The sequence below is a fragment of the Chiloscyllium plagiosum genome, unplaced genomic scaffold, assembly GCF_037043375.1.
Source record: "Chiloscyllium plagiosum isolate Xiang-an unplaced genomic scaffold, Cpla_swu_hap1 HiC_scaffold_5, whole genome shotgun sequence".
In the NCBI taxonomy this organism is placed as follows: Eukaryota; Metazoa; Chordata; class Chondrichthyes; order Orectolobiformes; family Hemiscylliidae; genus Chiloscyllium; species Chiloscyllium plagiosum.
This window is the reverse complement of record NW_028270143.1, coordinates 115,767,350-115,790,211: the sequence shown is the minus strand read 5'-3', so window position 1 is coordinate 115,790,211 and position 22,862 is coordinate 115,767,350. Positions and strand designations below refer to the sequence as shown.

At 42.1% G+C, this 22,862-nt stretch overlaps 2 protein-coding genes across 2 annotated transcripts in view; one reads left to right on the top strand and one right to left on the bottom strand.

Moving 5' to 3' along the window:
• kmt2ca (lysine (K)-specific methyltransferase 2Ca) overlaps positions 1-19,730 on the bottom strand; it is a 403,624-nt gene extending 383,894 nt beyond the window's left edge. Inside the window, exon 1 of the mRNA XM_087987768.1 lies at positions 18,647-19,730. The gene's annotated coding sequence lies outside the window, so the exon portion shown is untranslated. The remainder of the gene's footprint in view (positions 1-18,646) is intronic.
• The window catches only part of LOC148150013 (uncharacterized), a 142,102-nt gene that overhangs the window by 78,040 nt on the left and 41,200 nt on the right, over positions 1-22,862 (top strand). The window contains exon 3 of the mRNA XM_087987767.1: positions 19,188-19,302. Within this exon, the coding sequence (XP_087843893.1) occupies positions 19,188-19,302 (115 nt within the window). The remainder of the gene's footprint in view (positions 1-19,187; positions 19,303-22,862) is intronic.

Sequence of the window (22,862 nt, the reverse complement as noted above, 5' to 3'; positions counted from 1 at the left end):
ACAGAGAACAGCCAGGGAATTCCTAGAGGCATGGCATTCATCCACAAACTTCAACAAACACATCGACCTGGACCCAATATACCAACCACTACAGCGGACAGCTGAAACTGACAACCAGAAGCAGCAGGGACAGACCACCAAAAACACCGGAGGAAACATCAAAGAAGCGCTTCGCAGGAGGCTCCCAAGCACTGATGATGTCGCCTAGCCAGGGGACGAAACGTTTGCAACAAAAACTTGCAGCTCGGCGAACAGAACCACAGCAACGAGCACCCGAGCTACTAATCTTCGCACAAACTTTGAACACTTATGTTTCGCAAACCCATTATTCTGCCTTTTCATAGTAACCTTTGATCCCCTTAAGCAAGAAACAATCCACCTGTGCCTTAAATACACTCAATAACTTGGCCCCCAAGACATCTGCAGCAATGAGTTCCACAGATTCACCACCTTCTGAAGAAATTCCTCATCTCAGTTCTAAACGGTCATCATTTCACTGAGGCTGTGCCCTCTGATCCTAGTCTCTCCCATTAATGGAAACATCTCCACACCAACTATATCCAGGCCTCTCAGTATTTTATAGGTTTCAATGAGATTGCACCCTCCATCCTTCTTAGTTCCATTGGGTACAGGTCCAAAGTCCTCAAATCCTCATCATGCGATGAGTCTTTCATCCCCAGAATCTTTCTTGTGAACCTCATCTGCACCTGCTACAAGGCCAGGACACCCTCCTTAGATACACAATATTCTAAATGCAATCTGACCAGGGCTTTATACAGCCTCATAAAAACCAAAAAGGTGTGCACTATAAATCAAACAAAAACAGAAATTGCTGGAAAAGCTCAGCAAGTTTGGCAGCATCTGTGGAGAGATATCAGAGTCAATGCTTATGCAGCCTTAGCAGCATATTCTTGCTCATCTTCTAGGCCTCTTGAAATGAATTATAATAATACAGTTGCCTTGTTAAGGTTAACATGCATGTTCAGTTTGCAGTTAAGTGAATATTTGAGAGAACAGTCGTGATCCCAACATATGCCTCTGCAGAACTCCACGAGTCACCAATTACCATGCTGAAAAAGACCCCTTTAATCGCTACTGTTTTCTGCCAGTCAATCCTCTATCCATGCCAATACCTTGCCACAAACACAAAAGGCTCTCATCATATTTAGTAACTTCCCAGTCAAAGGCCTTCTAGAAATCCAAACAGATCACTTCACTGGCTCTTATTTGTCTAACTTGTTCATTATGCCCTCAAAAGGTTTCTCACAGCTTTGTCAGGCACAACTTCCCCTTAAAGCTGTACTAACTCAGCCCTATTTTACCATGCATTTTCAAGTACTACGCAATCTCATCCTTGATAGTGAACTCTAAAATCTTACCAATTACTGAGATCAGGCTAACCAGCCTGTAATATTCTGTCTTCTGCCTTCCTCCCTTAAAAAGGAGTGTCATCTTAAAACATTTTCCCATCCTCAGAGCCTCCCTGACTCCAGTGAATCCTGAAAGCTCACAACAAATGCACCTACAATCTTTTCAGCTATCCCTTTCTGTAGCCCATCCGGGCCAGGTGATTCATCCACCTTTGGATCTTTCAGCTTTCCCAGCACCTTCTCCTTTGTGACAACCACAACACACTCTTCTGCACCACTAGCACCTATCACCCCAGACCTTGAAGTTCTGGTACGCTACTGGTGTCTTCAACTGTGAAGACTGATTTAAAGTACCTGTTCTGTTCTATTGTCATCTTTTTGAAAGAGTAAAAGACCAACACCCACATCACTCCCACTGACAGACACATTGAATGGCTCTGCGTAATTAGATGTGGCAAACACTTGAGGCAGTGGCTCACACAGCTTTCAGGCTGTCAAATCCCTTCTGACATTCCTCCGTCCATGAAAGTTTTCTGCACTTCTTCGACAAGACAGTCAGTGGAGCAACCACACTGCTAAAATTTGATACAAAACTTCCAACTGAAAAAGAAATTGAGTCCCACGAATTCTGGTATTTCCTTTCTCAATGGAATGCAAAATCCCCCAACAACCTTTGTTTTGGCATCCTGTGGGGTAAACTCTCCACTTCCAATAGCATGGCCCAAGAACGTGACTTGGGCTTTTGCGAACTCACTCTCAGCTGGTTCAACACCAAGCCCACCTCCTAAAGTCAATCGAACAATTCTGACAGATGCTCCAAAGTGTTCCTTCAATGTCTGACTATAAATCACCAGATTGATGTATACCACACAATTGGATAATCCCAAAATCAGATGAGTACACCCCAGTTTATTCTCATACAGCATGGAAACAAACCCTTCGGTCCAACCCATCCATGACGACCAAATATCCCAACCCAATCTAGTCCCACCTGCCAGCACCTGGCCCATATCCCTCTAAACCCTTCCTATTCATATACCCATCCAAATGCCTCTTAAAATGTTGCAATTGTACCAGCCTCCACTACATCCTCTAGCAGCTCATTCCATACACGTACCACCCTCTACGTGAAAAAGTTGCCCTTAGGTCTCTTTTGTATCTTTCCCCCCTCACCCTAAACCTATGCCCTGTAGTTCTGGACTCCCTGACCCCAGGGAAAAGACTTTGACTATTTATCCTATCCGTGCCCCTCATCATTTTGTAAACCTCTATAAGGTCACCCCTCAGCCTCCGACACTCCAGGGAAAACAGCCCTAGCCTGTTCAGCCTCTCCCTGTAGCTCAGATCCTGCAACACTACCACACCCTTGTAAATCTTTTCTGAACCCTTTCAAGTTTCACAACATCACAGACCAGAATTGCACGCAATATTCCAACAGTGGCCTAACCAATGTCCTGTACAGCTGCAACATGACCTCCCAACTCCTGTACTCAATACTCTGACCAATAAAGGAAAGCATACCAAATGCCTTCTTCACTATCCTATCTACCTACGACTCCACTTTCAAGAAGCTATGAACCTGCACTCCAAGGTCTCTTTGTTCAGCAACACTCCCTAGGACCTTACCATTAAGTGTATAAATCCTTCTAAGATTTGCTTTCCCAAAATGCAGCACCTCGCATTTATCTGAATTAAACTCCATCTGCCACTTCTCAGCCCATTGGCCCATCTGGTCAAGATCCTGCTGTAATCTGAGGTAACCCTCTTCGCTCTCCACTACACCTCCATATGATTAACAACTCCTTCAAGTTATTTCGATTTTCCTCTGGAAGATAGCCCAATAATTTATCCCAACTTTTGACAACTTCCTCACTGTCCAATTTAATTTGAGGAATGCCCAAATTATGAATCATCAGAACTTGGTTCTTCACTGTGTTGTAAGCAGTACCACATTCTCATTTTGCTTCCCTTCCATATCAAAATACATTCGGAGAATATTCACATGACCCACACATTTCTTTCTATCCAGCATTATCAAATAATTCACCCCACTCAATTTCTTTTCGATAAGGCACACTAAAGCTTGCTTTTCAAAGGTTCACCTACCACTGGAGTAGCACTACCACTGTGCCCACGAGCAAAATTGCAAATTTTGACCTCGTATGTTTCCAGTTTCATCACATACTGTATGACTTTTAAAGCTGTTGGTCAACTCACCTCGATCTATTTAATCTTTGTCAAAATATGTAGTCTCTGAATTCTGACTCTCCAATTTCTCCTCAATTTATTTCAGTGGTCCCCTCACCTGACATCCAAAAACTAATTCAAATGGGTTGAATTTAGTGATTTGTTAGGTGCATCCCTAATTGCAAACAGTGCAAATAGAATTCCTGTACCCCAAACATCTGGATAGCCTTGACTCTCAGATCTCAACATGGTCTTTAAAATTTGATGTCACTGTTCTGATCTGATGCTCCCTGCAATTCTGGATGATATGCAGCAGATTTGAATTGTTTTATTCCTAAAATAGCCATGACTTCCCAGAATAATTTTGATGCAAAATCTGACCCTTGATCTGATATTTCTGTGGGTAATCCACATCCAGTTAAAAAAAAAAATTTAGTAACCCGTCTATAGCCCTTTTAGCTGTGATACTGTATAATTCAATAGTCTCTGGAAATCTAGTCTATAAACCCATTATGGTTAACCAAAACAGATTCCTACTTTTTGTTTTAGACAGGGGTCCTATGCAATCAATTAAGACTCTTGTAAAAGTTTCCTCAAATGCAGGAACGGGTATTAAGGGTGCTGGCTTTCTCACTGCCTGAGGCTTTCCAATTCCCTGACACGCATGACATATGCGACAATATTCAACCACATTGTTATGCAGGCCAGGCCAATAAAAATGTCTTGGTATTTTGGTTTGAGTTTTTCTTACTCCCAAATGACCTCCTACTGGTACCTTGTGTGCTACCTGCAACACCTTTCTATGGAGCACTGGCAATACAACTTGAACTTCTGTCCATTTCTCATTTGTCTGAATGAGAGACAGTCTCTATTTGCTTGTAAAGACTTCATTTTTAAGATAGTAACATTCTGGGATACATGCGGATTCTTCCTGTATATACTTTTTGATACAACTGCTTTAAATTTTTCTTCTCTGTTGTAATTTAGTTAATTTCCCTGAAAAATATCCACTTTGTCCACCACCTGTTCTTGTTTCTTCTCAACCATTTGATCAAACATAGTCTTTAATAACTGTACTTCAACTTCCTTATCGAGCCCTTGCTTTTTCCTCCTACTTCAACCTGTTGATTTGGTGACCTCATTACCACAAAGTCAGGAAAAATCCTAGGATATATTTTCTGTAACACCTCAGTTGCCTGATCTCCCACTGGCTTTTCAGCCACAGTAGGCTTCACTCCCACCTGTGATCCAGTTCTATCATTACCAAGGACAAACTGCATTGCCGGAACCAAGAATTTCTGTCTTATGTCTCCCACCACTTTTCACCAGACTCTCCAATCTCATTTTATATAATGGAACATTGCTCTTCTCACTAGGAATTCCACATATTACCATCTTTTCTGGCAATACTCCTTCTTAATTATATATCTCATCTACGGAAGACTGGCTCTCTCCTGAACCTCAAAATCTGAATTTCTTTACCTACTCCTCCTAGCATACCTTACCCGTGCAAGTAAATTCTTTAGAGATATGGCACTTTGACAACCAACCCCTGGTCAAGTTGTATCTTCTGGGGCAGTTTTTTGGCTCTATTTACCAACTTTGTTTGAAATCAACAACACCAAAAATGCACATCAGCCATTTCATTTATTTAGCCACTTTTCCTAATGAAATGAAAAAGGCTTCTACATTCTTCTGGTCAAATTTAGGTAATGCTTGGACACACTTAAACAGCTTCCACCAGGCCTTCGGCTACAATGAGATTGCTGTCAATCACTATCCTCATCATCACTCCTACCTTTTATTTCAACCTCCAGCATTTTAAGTAAACTTTGAACTTTCAGTTCCAACCAAGTTCAAAAGCTCTCTCTTTCTCCCTTTGTTCACCTAGGGCCTTCCTTTCCTTTTTGTTCTGCCAAGGGTATTCTTTTATTTTTCCTCTTCTAGAGCTCTCCACTTTGATTGTCTTCTGCTTTCAATCATAATTCAAACTATATCACTTCCTTTTCATGTTCAAGCTGCTTCTTTTGCAATTGAATTTTACCCATGTCCAATGATTCCACTGACATTTCTTACAATCGTAAACGGCAAGCTATTGTTGAAATTACCTCCTGTTTTCACACAGACAACACCAACTCCAACTTATCTGTCAATTCAAAAAGATTTGCCTTTCTCACTTTCTGTAAAACTCCTGAAGTGACTTCTTCCACCCCCAGGAAACACTTAGTGACTGAAAGAGCTGTTAATACACAGGCACATGCTATTTAAACCAAGAATGCAACACATGAAATGGAAAACAAAACACCAACACGCACTACTCTCTGCCTCCAATTCCAATTATTCTAAACCCAACCTGGAGTAAGAGATTCTGATCCCAACAAAGGCCCCCAGTTTGTTATGGACCAGACCTAACTCACTCAAAACATTAAAAAGGTAGCCTAGACCCTAACTTCTCTTATTTTAAAAGATAGGTGCAAGGCATTGGGTTAAAGATACAATTTAACACTAAGAAAGACACTTCTCTTTTTACACCACAGTTAAAATACAGAAAATATAAAAGGAATTGACTTAACTATCAAAATGCTTAAAAACCACACAAACTACCACTAACTGTTCCAACACAGTAACATTCCTTAAATACACCCTTAGCAAATTATAGATTTGCCAAAGCATTCTATAAGCAAAAATTTTTCACAACCTTTAAGAGCCCTCAAGTGATAGTCAAGTAAATCGTTACCTATATTGTTTGAAAAAAATGGCTGTAAGAAATAGTAAACCCCAAGATCAATTGAAATGCACCAGGTGTTTCTTGGGAGGGGAATCAAATTCACAGAGCAGCAAAGGGGATAACATTTCCTCAAGTAAACAAGCATTTCCTCATTCTGGATCAGTGGTGCTGGAAGAGCACAGCAATTCAGGCAGCATCCGAGGATAGGCAAAATCGACGTTTCGGGCAAAAGCCCTTCATCAGGAATAAAGGCAGAGAGCCTGAAGCGTGGAGAGATAAGCTAGAGGAGGGTGGGGGTGGGGAGAGAGTGGCATAGAGTACAATAGGTCAGTGGGGAAGGAGATGAAGGTGATAGGTCAGGGAGGAGAGGAAGGAGTGGATAGGTGGAAAAGGAGCTGGGCAGGTCGGACAAGTCCGGACAGGTCAGGGGATCGAGTTGCTGGAGGTTAGAAGCTAGGATGAGGTGGGGGAAGGGGAAATGAGGAAACTGTTGAAATCCACATTGATGCCCTGGGGTTGAAGTGTTCCGAGGCGGAAGATGAGGCGTTCTTCCTCCAGGCGTCTGGTGGTGAGGGAGCGGCGGTGGAGGCGGCCCAGCACCTCCATATCCTCAGCAGAGTGGGAGGGGGAGTTGAAATGTTGAGCCACTGGGCGATTTGGTTGATTGGTGCGGGTGTCTCGGAGATGTTCCCTAAAGCGCTCTGCTAGGAGGCGCTCAGTCTCCCCAATGTAGAGGAGACCGCATCGGGAGCAACGGATACAATAGATGATATTAGTGGATGTGCAGGTAAAACTTTGATGGATGTGGAAAGCTCCTTTGGGGCCTTGGATAGAGGTGAGGGAGGTGGTGTGGGCGCAGGTTTTACAGTTCCTGCGGTGGCAGGGGAAAGTGCCAGGATGGGAGGGTGGGTCGTAGGGGGGCGTGGACCTGACCAGGTAGTCACGGAGGGAACGGTCTTTGCGGAAGGCGGAGAGGGGTGGGGAGGGAAATATATCCCTGGTGGTGGGGTCTGTTTGGAGGTGGCGGAAATATCGGCGGATGATTTGGTTTATGCGAAGGTTGGTAGGCTGGAAGGTGAGCACCAGGGGCGTTCTGTCCTTGTTGCAGTTGGAGGGGTTGGGTCTGAGGGCGGAGGTGCGGGATGTGGATGAGATGCGTTGGAGGGCATCTTTAACCACGTGGGAAGGGAAATTGCGGTCTCTAAAGAAGGAGGCCATCTGGTGTGTTCTATGGTGGAACCGCTCCTCCTCAGAGCAGATACGGCAGAGGCTGAGGAATTGGGAATACGGGATGGCATTTTTGCAAGAGGTAGGGTGGGAAGAGGTGTAATCCAGGTAGCTGTGGGAGTCAGTGGGTTTGTAGAAGATGTCAGTGTCAAGTCGGTCGTCACTGATGGAGATGGAGAGGTCCAGGAAGGGGAGGGAGGTGTCAGAGATGGTCCAGGTAAATTTAAGGTCAGGGTGGAATGTGTTGGTGAAGTTGATGAATTGCTCAACCTCCTCGTGGGAGCACCCTCAAGCAGCCAACCACACAGATCACTTCACAACCCAGGCCAATGTGCAAGCAAATGATCAACATATTTTTCACCTCAAAAACAAACTACTGCTTTACAACTCATCCTTTAAATCTATACATGCTTTTTTTACCCCTTCCATTTCAGGAAAAAAACTCCAAGAAAAATAACCAACTTGATGAAGTCTTCCCATACCAGTCTGCTAATACCAAGCCAATAACAGCACGTTACAGGTGACCATTATGTGGCCTGGATTATAAGTCAGTTGGTTTGACCATTGTGTTGGGCCAAATACCAGAAATGGAATTATTTAAGAGTCATATAGATGTACAGGACGGAAACAGACCCTTCAGTTCAGCTTATCCATGTTGACCAGATGTCCTAAATTAATCCAGTCCCATTTGCCTGCTCTATAGGAGTTCCTCAAGGCTGTCTCCCAGGCCCAACCTTCCCAGCCACCTCCCACCATCGAAGGTCAGAAGAAGGGATGCTCACCGATGCTGCACAATGCCAGCAGTACCCATGATTTGTTACTTGGAAATGAATGGATTATTCAGGGATAATCAGCATGGTTTTGTTAAGGGAAAATTAAGTCTTCCTAATTTAATTTAATTTTTTGAGGAATGTACAAGAGGTTGGTGCAGTAGATGTTATCTACATGGATTTTAGCAAGGCATGTGAGAAAAACCCACACGGCAGTCTGACAAGAAAGCTTAAAGTCTATGGAATATAAGGGAATGGGATGGGTTGGATCAAAAATTGAGTCAGTGACAGGGAATAATGGACAATGATCGACAGGTGTTTGTGCGAATGGAAAGCAGTTTCTAGTGGTGTTCCATGTGGCTCAGATTTGGGACCCTTAATTCGAATGTGCTGTATATCAACAGATTAGACTTTAGTGTGGGAGGCTCGATTGGGAAATTTGTGCTGACAAACAGAAAGAAAGGCAGATATTTGACAACGAAGAGGACGACTCTTGACTGCAGAAAGTTATCAATGGATTGCTGAGTGAGTGGCAAATGAAATTTAACCCTGACAAATGGGAGGTTATGTATTTTGGAAAGTCAAACAAATTTAGGGAATACACAATAAACATGAGGGTATTGAGAGAGACAGAAGCTGCAAGAGGCCTTTGAGCACGTGTCCACAAGTTCTTGAAGGCAGCTTTACAGGTAGATATGGTAGTCAAGGTAGCACATTGGATGCTTCCCTTCATTGGCCAAGGTATCAAATACGACAGCAATGATTTAATACTGGAACTATACAAGACACTGGTTCGGCCACAATTGGAGGTTTGCATACAGTTCTGGTTCATGACATTACAAAGATACAATTGCTTGAGAAAGTAGAGGAGTTTTATAAGAATATTGCCAGGACTTGAAAACTGCTTGTATGCTGAAAGATAGGAAAACATCTTTGTGTATCCTTCGAACAGAAGAAGAAGGGTGACTTAATTGAGATGTACAAAATAAAGAATAATTTGGATAGGATAGACACATAAGACCTGTTTCATCTAAAGAGATTAACTATCAGAAGGCACAGATTTAATTTGATTTGTAAAAGGTTTAGATGAGTTGAGAGGAAACTTTTTCCACTAGCGTATAACAGGAATTTGGAACTCACTGTCTGTAAGACTACCACTGACAGAAGCCCTCATAACACAAATATTTAGGTGTGCACTTGTAATGCAAAGGAATAAGGCTATGGGCCAAATGCTGAAAAATAGGATTACACAATCAGGTGTTGACTTTTAATGGTGCAGACTCAACTGGCTGAACAGTCATTTTCTGTGCATATAGATCTCCGACATCCAGACAGGGGTGAGTGTCCAGAATTTGCTGCCCAGTTTGGTGGTGGAGGTAGAAACCCTCAACTTATTTGAAATAAACCTACGTTAGCAGTGCTGTAATGGAAAAGGTTACCAAGTACTACTAGAACATAGAACATTACAGCACAGTACAGGCCCTTCGGCCCTCGATGTTGCGCTGACCTGTCATACCAATCTGAAGCCCATCTAACTTACACTATTCCATGTACGTCCATATGTTTGTCCAATGACGACTTAAATGCACTTAAAGTTAGCAAATCTACTACCGTCGCAGGCAAAGCATTCCATACCCTTACTACTGAGTAAAGAAACTACTTCCGACATCTGTCCACTATCTATCACCCCTCAATTTAAAGCTATGCCCCGCGTGCTCGCCGTCACCATACTTGAAAAAAGGCTCTCCCTGTCCACCCTATCTAACCCTCTGATTATCTTATATGTCTCTATTAAGTCACCTCTCAACCTTCTTCTCTCCAACGAAAACAGCCTCAATTCCCTCAGCCTTTCCTCCTAAGACCTTCCCTCCATATCAGGCAACATCCTAGTAAATCTCCTCTGCACCCTTTCCAAAGCTTCCACATTCTTCTAAAAATGTGGTGACCAGAACTGTACACAATACTCCAACTGTGGCCGCACCAGAGTTTTGTACAGCTGTAGCATAATCTCATGGTTCTGGAATTCAATCCCCCTATTAATAAAGGCCAAGACACTGTATGCCTCCTTAACAACCTTGTCAATCTGGATGGCAACTTTCAAGGATCTGTGTACCTGGACACAGAGATCTCTCTGCTCATCTACACTACCAAGAATCTTACCATTAGCCCGGTACTTTGCATTCCGGTTACTCCAACCAAAGTGAATCACCTCACACTTGTCCGCATTAAACTCCATTTGCCAATTCTCAACCCAGCTCCGCAGCTTAGGTCTCTCTGTAACCTACAACATCCTTCGGCACTATCCACAACTCCACTGACCTTAGTGTCATCTGCAAATTTACTAACCCACCCTTCTCCACCCTCATCCAGGTCGTTTATAAAAATGACAAACAGCAGTGGACCCAACACTGACCCTTGCGGTAGATCACTAGTAACTGGACTCCAGGATGAACATTTCCCATCAACCATCAGCCTCTATCTTCTTTCAGCAAGCCAATTACTGATCCAAACTGCTATATCGCCCACAATCCTATTCCTCCGCATTTTGTACAATAGCCAACTGTGGGGAACCTTATCGAACACCTTGCTGAAATCCATATACACCACATCAACCAGTTTACTCTCATCTACCTGCTTGGTCACCTTCTCAAAAGAACTCAATAAGGTTTTGAGGCAGGACCTACCCTTCACAAAACCGTGCTGACTATCCCTAATCAAATTATTCTTTTCTAGAGGATTATAAATCCTATCTCTTATAACCTTTTCCAACACTTTACCAACTGAAGTAAGGCTCACAGGTCTATAATTCTAACAGATGAAAGGTTAACAGGCAATCAATGCTTCAATGTATAATTTCAGTTACATCACACTGCAAATTTTTGCTATAAATTCTGTGTTACGATCGAGCCCTCCACAATCACCTGATGAAGGAGCGTCGCTCCGAAAGCTAGTGTGCTTCCAATTAAACCTGTTGGACTATAACCTGGTGTTGTGTGATTTTTAACTTTATAATTACCAAGGTTGTCTCTACTCCCCTTCTTGAACAAGGGAACCACATTTGCTATCCTCCAGTCTTCTGGCACTATTCCTGTAGACAACGATGATTTAAAGATCAATGTCAGAGGCTCGGCAATCTCCTCCCTGGCTACCCAGAGGATCCTAGGATAAATCCCATCCAGCCCAGGGGACTTATCTATTTTCACACTCTGCAGGATTTCTAATACCTCTTCCTTGTGAATCTCAATCCCATCTAGTCTAGTAGCCTGTATCTCAGTATTCTCCTTGACAACATTGTCGTTTTCTAGAGTGAATACGGTTGAAAAATATTTAGTGCTTCCCCTATCTCCTCTGACTCCACACACAACTTCCCACTACTATCCTTGATTGGCCCCAATCTTACTCTTGTCGTTCTTTTATTCCTTAAATACCTATAGAAAGCCTTAGGGTTTACCCTGATCCTATCCGCCAACAACTTCTCATGTCTCCTCCTGGCTCTTCTGAGCTCTCTCTTTAGGTCTTTCCTGGCTACCTTGTAATCCTCAAGCACCCTAACTGAGCCTTCACATCTCATCCTAACATAAGCCTTCTTCTTCCTCTTGACCAGAGATTCCACTTCCTTTGTAAACCATGGCTCCCGTGCTCCAGAGCTTCCTCCCTGCCAGGTACATATTTATCTAGGACACTCAGAAGCTTTTCCTTGAATAAGCTCCATATTTCTAATGTGCCTATCCCCTGCAGTTTCTTTCCCCATCCTATGCTTCCTAAATCTTGCCTGATCGTCCCATAATTGCCTTTTCCCCAGCTGTACCTCTTGCCCAGTGGTTTACACCTATCCCTTTCTATCACTAAAGGGAACATAACAAAATTGTGATCGCTATCACCAAAAGTGCTCACCTACTTCCAAGTCTAACACCTGGCTAGGCTCATTACACAGTACCAAATCTAATGTGGCTTCACCCCTTGTTGGCCTGTCTACATACTGTGTCAGGAAGCCCTCCTGCACACACTGGACAAAAACTGACCCATCTATAGTACTCGTACTATAGTGATCTCAGTCAATATTTGGAAAGTTGAAGTCCCCCACGACATCTACCCTGTCTCTCTCCTTGACAACTACTCCTATCAAGAATCATCTTTGCTATCCTTTCCTCTATATCTCTGGAACTATTCGGAGGTCTGTAAAAAAACTCCCAACAGGGTGACCTCTCCTTTCCTGTTTCTAACCTCAGCCCATACTACCTCAGTTGACGAGTCCCCTAACATCTTTTCTGCAAGTGCAATACTGCCCTTGACCAACAATGCCACACCTTCCCCCAGCCAGTAGATGTTAGAAGTTGAATACTTTCATTTTGTACAGTAAGTTTTCTACGATTCTATACAACACCAAGTACGCACATATCTGCAATATGTGTTGCTGGAAAAGCGCAGCAGGCCAGGCAGCATCCAGGGAACAGGAGAATCGACGTTTCGGGCATAAGCCCTTCTTCAGGAATCAGGATTCCTGAAGAAGGGCTTATGGCCAAAACGTCGATTCTCCTGTTCCCTGGATGCTGCCTGGCCTGCTGCGCTTTTCCAGCAACACATTTCCAGCCCTGGTCTCCAGCATCTGCAGACCTCACTTTCTCCACATATCTGCAATACTCAATTGTAATTTCTGAACATCTGCACCTGCATGATTTAGCGAATGGCTTGTTGCTTTATGACCAGGAATCCCATGAATTTAGAGTATACAGTATAGGAAGGTGCTTCAGTAAAAAAATCATATGCAGTAGATTCCTGTGGCACTGCAAAAAGAAAAAAACAAGATCTGATAGAGTTCATCATAGTACAAATAAAGAAATAAGGATTTTTATATAATAACTAGCCAATGACTTAAAAATTAGCTTCAACAAAACACGACTGATAGATCCATTAATGTCATGTTTTTACCCTGATATAAAAAGTATTTCAGTTAGGAACCATCTGGCCAAACCAGTTCTTCTCAGTATCACTGCTGTCATGTCCATAATTAGTTGCATCAGGAATTATTCTGCTTTTGAAGTGTGTGGATATTGAAGTGAAGATTTAGACGAGGTTCTCTCACAGTTAGTAAAGGGAAAATGTCTCAGCACACTCCTGTCCAATCATACTAGTAATTATTTGAGATCTCTTTTGCTTCATTATGACCACCTTGTTCATCAACATATCTGGTAGCTTAATGTGAATGCACAGTTACTCAAATTCAGAGAAGACAGTTGTAACGGCTCAAATTCTTAGTTACACGGTACCCTTTCCCACTTATCAGTTTCAGTTCATAGGCTGATGGAAACAGCACTAGCCCCACTTCAGAAGATAAAATTCTATAAAAGACACTGACCTGAAGAACCAGCAACTTAATTCGGATCCTTGTATTTTAAACTTCTTCACAGCCACACATCTATCTCTATAACTTCCTTCAATCTCACAAACCTCAGATCATTGCATTCCTCCTGCCCATGGACTCAGCTCTGCAATTCACTCCTAGCTTTCTGCCTCCAACCAATATGTCAAATCTTAATATTTTACATAGTTTAACTTTAGTTTGCCAATGTTGTTTTGCTTTGTTAAAGACTTTAGCAACTTGTTTGACATAGAAGTAGAACCACTTATACACTTATGTCACAATAAAAAAATAGATTATATTGGCAGCTTTTGTCACTAATTTAGTATCTAGAAAAGCAAACTAGAAAAAGTCTATATAAGAAATAAAAAGCAAACTCTCAGTACAGTCAGAAAACAAAAATTCCATGCAGAAAGGGGCAAGTAGAAAGCGTTTTGTGCTAGCTTTCTCAAGTATACCAACATGAATTCTGGATGCTATTTTACAGATTTATTTCAACTATGCACATTTTTTCTCTCAAAGCCTTCAAGAAAACTTACATTAACCAAACTGGTCATGATTACTGAGCTGAACTTGCTACAGCATTAACTGCAGAAGTGATATGTTAACATATTTGATTAATTGAAATGAGATGAATGAATTCAAAAAATGCATCGAACCATTGCCTCACATTGTGAAAATATCCATGAAAACCAAGTCAATGGTGTTTTTACATTCTTCAGTCACATGATGTTTTAAGCTGAAAATTATAATCTTGATTGAAGTCATTTGGTGACCCAAAACAATGAGTAACAAAACAAGCAGACAAAAAAAGTCATTTTATCTCAGAAAACTCCAATAGTTTTAAAACAAACTGCATTAAGAAACCAAAGCCAATGAAGTAATGACAGCTGCAGTTAGCTCAATTACTAAAACGTCTAGACTGTGGGATAGAATAAAGGCAACAATGCAGGTTCAATCCTTCCACTGGCTGTGGAAATTCATGAAGGCTTGCTTCCTCACTGTGCCTCATGCTTGACGAGTGGTCACCCTCAACTTCTATGAAATTGTCTCCCTCTAAAGAAAGAGGATGCCTATGATCCTTTGCAGACTATGGCTCCATACCATACAAGATGGATGTGCATTTTTGTCATACTTTCCACCATAAAACGTTTCAAAAGTTAACAAAATGCTCCTTGGAATATGTAGGAAACATGGGAGCCAATATACGTAAAGCAAACTCCCACAAATAGTAAAGGGATAAGATTATCAGATTTGTTTTGTCCTATTAATTTAAGGGATATATAGCAGTCATGACACGGATAACTTCCCTGCTCTTCTACAATAAAAAGTCAAGACAAGACATTTTTGTATATAGCTGAGCAGACAGGTAGGATATTGACATCAATAATTGTGCAGTATCCCCTCAATACCACACTATTGTTGTTGCCATTACTTTTAGTTGTACCTCGATTATAAATAGGAATCGATAATGCAAATTGTCCATGTGACCTAGTCAATCCAGGAGGTCGATTCTCTTGTGGTACGTGTATGGAATGAGCTGCCAGAGGAAGTGGTGGAGGCTGGTACAATTGCACATTTAAGAGGCATTTGGATGGGTATATGAATAGGAAGGGTTTGGAGGGATATGGGCCAGGTGCTGGCAGGTTGGACTAGATTGGGGTGGGTTATTTGGTCGGCATGGACGGGTTAGACCGAAGGGTCTGTTTCCATGCTGTACATCTCTATGACTGTGTTGGAAGTAGTCCATGATTAGAGTGGTGCTGGAAAAGCACAGCAGGTCAGGCAGCATCCGAGAAGCAGAAAAATCAACGTTTCGGGCAAAGGCCCTTCATCATGGATGAGGCTGGGAGCCTCTCCACCCGATTCCCGATGAAGGGCTATTGCCCAAAATGTCAATTTTCCTGCTCCTCGGATGTTGCCTGACCTGCTGTGTTTTTCCAGCACCACTCTAATCTGGACTCTAATCTTCAGCATCTGCAGCACTTACCTCTTGTAAACCAAAGGTAAATCCTGTCCAAGTCTTACTACATTCGAATTGCTTAAACTACCTGAGGAACTGCGAATACTATTGAACACTACAAATCAGCAGTAAACATCCCACTACTAACCTTGCAAAGTTAGACAGATAATTGATGCAGCAACTGAAGATATTTAAGCCTTGAACAGTGTCCTGTCGCTAAGATGATTGATCTCCAACTACAACCATCTTGTTAGTTATAATTCCAGCAGTAGACAGCCATTCCTACACCCCATCCCAAAAGGCTTCAACAACATTATGCTAGATCTCCTTGAGATCACTTGGTCAAATGTTGCCTTGACCTTACCTCAACTATAAGCGTCCTCACCCCAGTTTATGTTTGGACCAAGGGTGTAATGAAATATTAAGCTAAAGAGTCCAAGATGAACGCAAATTCAACACCAGTGAGCAAATTAGTGGTAAGTGAATGCCAATGTCAACATATCATTTTACCACTTTACTGACAATTGAGAGTAGACTGATAGGCTGCCAAATGGCCAGAATGGACTAATCCTACTTTCTGCGCACAGGTCACACCTGGGCAATTTTCAACTTTGAAACTTTATTGCTGGAACAGCACAGCAGGTCAGGCAGCATCCAGGGAACAGGAGATTCGACGTTTCGGGCACGGGCCCTTCTTCAGGAATGATTCCCGAAGAAGGGCCTGTGCCCGAAACGTCGAATCTCCTGTTCCCTGGATGCTGCCTGACCTGCTGTGCTGTTCCAGCAATAAAGTTTCAACTTTGATCTCCAGCATCTGCAGACCTCACTTTCTCCTCAATTTTCAACTTTGTCAGGCTTTTGCTATTATTGTAAAAGTACTGATACACAGTCCTGTTTAAAGATTTAGCTAATTTTGGAATAGATATATTCAACAACACAGCAGAATGTTGTCAGGATCCAGGCTGTATCGAGGGCCTTCAGTCATTTATTGACATCGCATGGAATGAAACAAACTGACCGACTTGCTTTCCTGAGGAAGTCATTCACTACTGGCTGAAAATGGCTGCAAACACTTCAAACCGGTCTTCTGCATTCAATTGCTCAGCACCATCATCACTAATTGGGATCATTCTCCTTGCATTAGGGGCCCACCAGCATCAACTTGATATCTACTACACAGCTTTAATCTGATCTAATTGTGACAGGATCATTTAACTCTATGGTATGCTGCTATTTAATTTCTACATTGTCCCATGATGTAGCTTCACCAGGTTAGCACCCGAATATCAGCTACACCTGGTACTGCACCTCACGTTTTTCTGAATGCATTAAAATAGGGTTGCTTTCCTGTTCATAGAGTGAAGGTTATGTCAGATTATGGAATCTGCATGCCAGTATCTCTCTCTCTCGTCACAAAACATAACCTATGTACCACAGAACATTTCCTATTCCAGAAGCACAATCTTATGCATTACAGCTGTTCAGTTAAAAAAAGTCTCTTTCCCTATTGGTCAGACAATATTGTATGTACAGTATTTACTTACTTGAACAAATGTCACTGTTTTAGTCTTGTGATAGTCATTAAACCATAGCATACAACTCATACAGAGTACAAAATTGATGATTTACTTTAGTTTCAACATCGGAAAACAACAGTTTTGTGCTTATTTGGTTAATGTACCATGTTGTTATTATTGCACTCGTAAATTATCAAATTTTTAATGTATATTAAACACATTGTATAATGTACAACTAAAAATGTTGAATGAAAAGATTTCAAAATTACTACAAATCTATACTCTAACATAATATAGGACAGTGTAAAGGCTAGTTGCAGTAGTGTGCCTGGTCAGTAAGGCCTTTCATAATTTAAACAAATTATAATATTAAATAGCATACAAAGGTAGTACAATTCAAAAGGTGACATCAGTCTTTGCCACATCATTCAAGTTTTATTTCATCTACTTTTGAAGCATTGGCAATTTAACCAGAGCAAAAGATCTGTTAGTCATATTTAACAACAATATGCACTTTAGGATAATTTTGATCTCTTCAGCTGGAAAATTAAGTCCTACCATTTTGACATACAACAATTTGCTGAAAGCCTGTTTAATTCAAGTTAGTAGAAAGGGGAAAGAAAAAAAGCTACCTTCGGGAAATTTGCTGACGCCATCAATATCAGTGGACAAAAAACGTGCTTTTTCAAGTTCTTAATTGTCAAAACAAATTTGCAAAACAAATACGGCCCTCAAAAAGAAACCTGTGTAACTGGTATGTGCATTTCACTACCGAACTTATTGTGTCGAAAAGTAATGGCAGTTAACAGTTTTAAAGAGGAAAAAAAAGTTGGATTGGAAATACTGTCATATAAAAACAAACAAGGAAACCCGTGACTAGGAGGTTCAACCTCGACTTGGCAGTTTTACTGCGAGTTTAGACATATTCAATATCTGACTGCTTTCCCATTCATCAGAATCCCATCTAGCAAACCTACAGCAAGATCAATAACCCCACACCTCACTCAATTGAGGATAAAAAGTTGTAGCTCGAAAAAAAATTGAGTTTGACAGTTTCCCGAGAGCAGCTTTCAGGCTTTGTCTCGGGACTGGTCGGAAAAAAAAGTGTATTTTTTTTCCCCTACCGTTCCCTTCCCCCATCAGCTCCACCCCCCCCCCCCCCCCCTTAACTACCCTGTTCTCGTCAACAAAATGGTGTTTAAAAACAAAACTGCAAGAAAAAGTGGCACGCATCAACACAAGAGCGATGCATTTAAGTTGTTGCAAGCTAATTTTTAAGTTGGTCTTTAAAAGATAAAGATATAGAAAGCGTATGTTTATATCCAAAACTGATCCGTCCTCCTTTTGCAAACCATGACTGAGCAAGTTACACAATGGCGCCCGACCCCCCTCCTCCTCCTCTCCCCAATGGCCTGAAAGGAGCTGGAGCCACGCAACCACCTCGTCAATTTAATGTGTACATTTATATTACAACACACACAAAAAAAAACTGAAACTTCTAAAATTAAAAAAAGGAGAAACTCACCTTTTAAATCCTAGAACAGCGGAGTTTTTGTGCTCATGACCTCAACTGTCATCGGGGTAAACGGTTGCTTTTTTAAATTCGTTGAGAATTTTTCTTTAAAAAAAAAGGGTGTAAATTATAATCAGACGAACTTGGATTTCCCCTGTCGAGAAGCTATTTTTTTTTGTTGCTGTCGTGGCCTCGGCTGGTGTATATTTTAAAAACAGTAAATAAGTTTGTCTTCCTCAGCTCAGAAATCGACTGCCACAAGAAATTTATCCAGAGTCTTCGATGGATTTTGTTTTTTTTTCTTTGCCCCGCTTCTCTTCCCTTAAAAGAAAACCTTCTTCTCTTGCCACGTCCCAAAAAAATTATATAATATATTGAAAAAGAAAAGCCGCCTCAAGCGTCGAGCCTTTTGTTGTTGTTTCCTCTTCCCTGTCGCTCTCGAAAGACACTTTTATTCCTTTCCCTTTTTTAAAAAAAGAAAAATCCTCCACTAAATAGGGGTGGAGAAGGGGGGAGAAAAATACTTCGAGGCTTCTTTTCTTTTCGACGTTAGTTTCCGTCACCCCCTCTAAAAAAAAGAAACTTCGCGACAGACACAAGAAGAAATTTCAAAAAAAAAGAGGAAATGAAGAGAAGGGGGAAACAGGAAGAGAAAGAGCAGCAGAGAGGTGAGAGAATGTCTGTCTAATGTAAATCAAGAGATTTTCTTGAGGTGGTGTGTCTGCGAATCCTCCTCCCAAATCCTCTCACAAGTTATGAGGGGAGGGAAAGATAGGGAGAGGGGGGGAAATCCAACGCACGGTTGAAGTCCTAATCCAAAGGTTTCTCTGAGAAATATACAGGCATACTATATACACAGCTGCTTTCCCCCCCCCTTCCAAAATCAAACGGGGTTGCGAAGGTCCTTGTATATTTCCCCACTCGAATTCCTCTTCCAGGAGTCAAAGGAGCCTTTCCAAAAACTAAAAAAACAAACAAACGCGATGTAAAGTTATTACATTACTCCATCATTGGTGGCCATCTTGGAAAGAGCCAGAGAACAACTCCCCCTCTTCCCCGTCCTCCTCCTCCTGTACCTTCTGTCACTCACAGTCCTGCAGCAATTAGTACCTTCAACCCAAAGAGTTTTGTCAACACCACATCCTCCTCCTCCTCCTCCTCCTGGTGTCTCCCCCCGCCCCACTCTCATAAACACCCAGTAGAAACAAAAGAAAGCAACCTCCTCTTCTCTCCCCCCCCCCCCCCCCCAACCCCAGCCAAGAAATGTAGCAACTGTCTTCAATTCAAAGGGTGGTTGTGAGAGGTGTGTGTTTTTTTTGTCTGTGTATGGACTCGACCTATTTGCTTAGCAAAGATTTCCCTGCAAGAACAACTACGATGACCCCGTGGAGCGATACCAGCCAGCAACTCAAGTGAGGAGACCTTCAAACCAACCATTAGCCAACAGGCTCGTTGTAGAATCTGGTCTGGATTTACAAACCCGGTGGATCCGGAGTCGTTCCTCCTGAAGGTTCTGTATTTCACCCATGTGAAACAACGCTGGTAGATTACACTCATTAGTCAAGAGAGCGCAAAATAGCACAATGAATTGAGTGTCGTCAATCGTGGACATTAACAATTTAAGAAAAAAAATTTCCTCTAGCTCCCAGCAGCCCCACCAGCCCCCTCAAAATCGAACAAATTTACTTGGAGAAGCAATTGCATGTGCAGAAAGGTTGCTATGGTGGCGTGTGAGGTAGAGAAAGCCAGTTAAGTCATAACCTTTTTTAAAAAAATTACAGTTTTAAAGATGTTCATTTTGCAATGAAGGAAAGAACAGCCTTGGGAAATAGATTATAAAGACGACAATAGCAGGAAAAATATGAAATAGAAAAAATCCAATATGAAAACTAAATATTCCAGTGTTCTATTGATGCATAATTAAAAATTCAAGTATGATAGAGATGGGGCCAAATAGGGATGAATAAGATAAACTCAGGTAATGTTGAAATGGCAAGGATAACAAATCTTTAATTTACCTCTACATTGAAATAATAGAGAAATTGACAAGAATAAAAAGTCAAGGGGACTATTGCTATAAGTAAGAGATAGGGGAAAAAAAGCAAAATTTAACAAGACCAGCTTGCATTTATGTAGCACTTTAAATGTAGTAACATGTAGACTGACCAAAATCAAGGCTGGGCAAGAGGTCAGATTTGGAGGAGAATACATATTTCATATCATTGCTACAACTGAAAAATGTTTAAGGAGTGGCAAGGCCTATGAGGAATTTGAAAAAAAAGATGAGAATTTTAAAACCGAAGAGCTGCTAAATCAAGAATCAGTGTAGGTCAATGAGTACAGGAGAGATAGTTGAAAGAGTTGATATGAGGTAGAATTAAGAATTTTAGATGATCTCATATTTACAGAGGGTTCAAAGTGGGAAGCAGGCCAGGAATACATTGGAACAGCCAACTTTAGAGCTAACAAAGGCTTGAATGAGGGTCTCCTCTACAAATGAGGTGAAGCAGGGACTTAGGCATATGACATTACAGAAGTGGACTTGCTGAAGGAACAACCTGCGGATGAAAAGTCATCTCATGATTAAATGGCTCCCTAGATTTCAAATTCTCTTATTCAACCTCATGAGTAGCTAGAGCCACCAAGTTAATGGAGTAGAGCTGTGGTGGTTCCTACCCTCCTATATGTCTCTGAGAACTGAACTGTCTGCACCAGATATCTTAAGATGCTGGAACTGTACCAGCAAAGCTGCCTGCACAAGATCCTGCAAATCCGCTCGGAAATAGACGCACAAAGGCCAATTTCCTCAGCCAGGCCAACATCCCCAGTATTGAGGCACTGACCACCTTTGATCTCCAGCAATCGACATGACTGACACGAAACTTCCCAAGCAGGCACTGTACTCCCAGCTCCAAAACAGCAGGCAAGCCCCAGGAGGACAAAAGGAACAGCTTCAGTGACACCCACAAGGCCTCACTGGCGAAGTGCAGCATTCCTACAGACGCCTGGGAATCACGGCCCAAAACAGGACAAAGTGAAAAGGAGCATCCTGGATGGTGTCGAGCACCTCGAGACTTGCCATCAAGAAAAAGCGCAACCGGGCTAAAGGAGTGCACTGCCACACCAACACCCCACCCACCGCTTCTCGCCTTTGACCCAAGTGTGGCAGAGTCCATGGGGACCGCATCAGGCTGTACAGTCACCTATGGACTCGGCCTGAGAGTGGAAGAGAGTCATCCTCATCTGTAAGGAACTGCCAATAATAATGATGATGATGATGAACTAGGAAGAAGTAAAGGAACATTGGATACAAAATTAGTTTGACGATAAGAGGCAGAGGGTGATGGTAGAGGGCTGTTTTATGGACTGGAGGCTTGTGACCAGCAGTGTTCCACAGGGACTGGTGCTGGGTCCACTGTTGTTTGTCATTTATATAATAATTTGGATGAGAATTTAGGAGCTGAAAATGTGTTGCTGGAAAAGCGCAGCAGGTCAGGCAGCATCCAGGGAACAGGAGAATCGACATTTCGGGCATAAGCCCTTCTTCGGGCTTATGCCCGAAATGTCGATTCTCCTGTTCCCTGGATGCTGCCTGACCTGCTGCGCTTTTCCAGCAACACATTTTCAGCTCTGATCTCCAGCATCTGCAGACCTCACTTTCTCCCCATGAGAATTTAGGAGGCATGGTTAGTATGTTTACAGATGACATCAAAATTGATGGTCCAGTCCTCTGTGAAAAAGGTTATCTAAGATTACAAAGGGATCTTGATCAACTGTCTCACTGACTTAAGCATTTTTTTGAAGAAGTAATGAAGAGGATTGATGAGAGCAGAGCAGTGGACGTGATCTATATGGACTTCAGTAAGGCATTCAACCATGTTTCTCATGGTTAGCAAGGTTAGATCACATGGAATACTGGGAGAACTAGCCATTTGGTACTGAACTGGCTCCAAAGTAGAAGACAGAGGGTGGTGGTGGAGGGTTGCTTTTCAGACTGGAGGGCTGTGACCAGTGGTGTGCCACAAGGATCAGTGCTGGGTCCGCCGCTTTTTGTCATTTATATAAGTAATTTGGATGTGAACATTGGAGGTATGATTAGGTATATTTGCAGATGACACTAAAATTGGACGGATAGTGCACAGTGAATAAGGTTACCTCAGAGTACAAGGCAATCTTGATCAGATGGCTCAATGGGTCAACGAGCGGCAGATGAAGTTTAATTGAGATA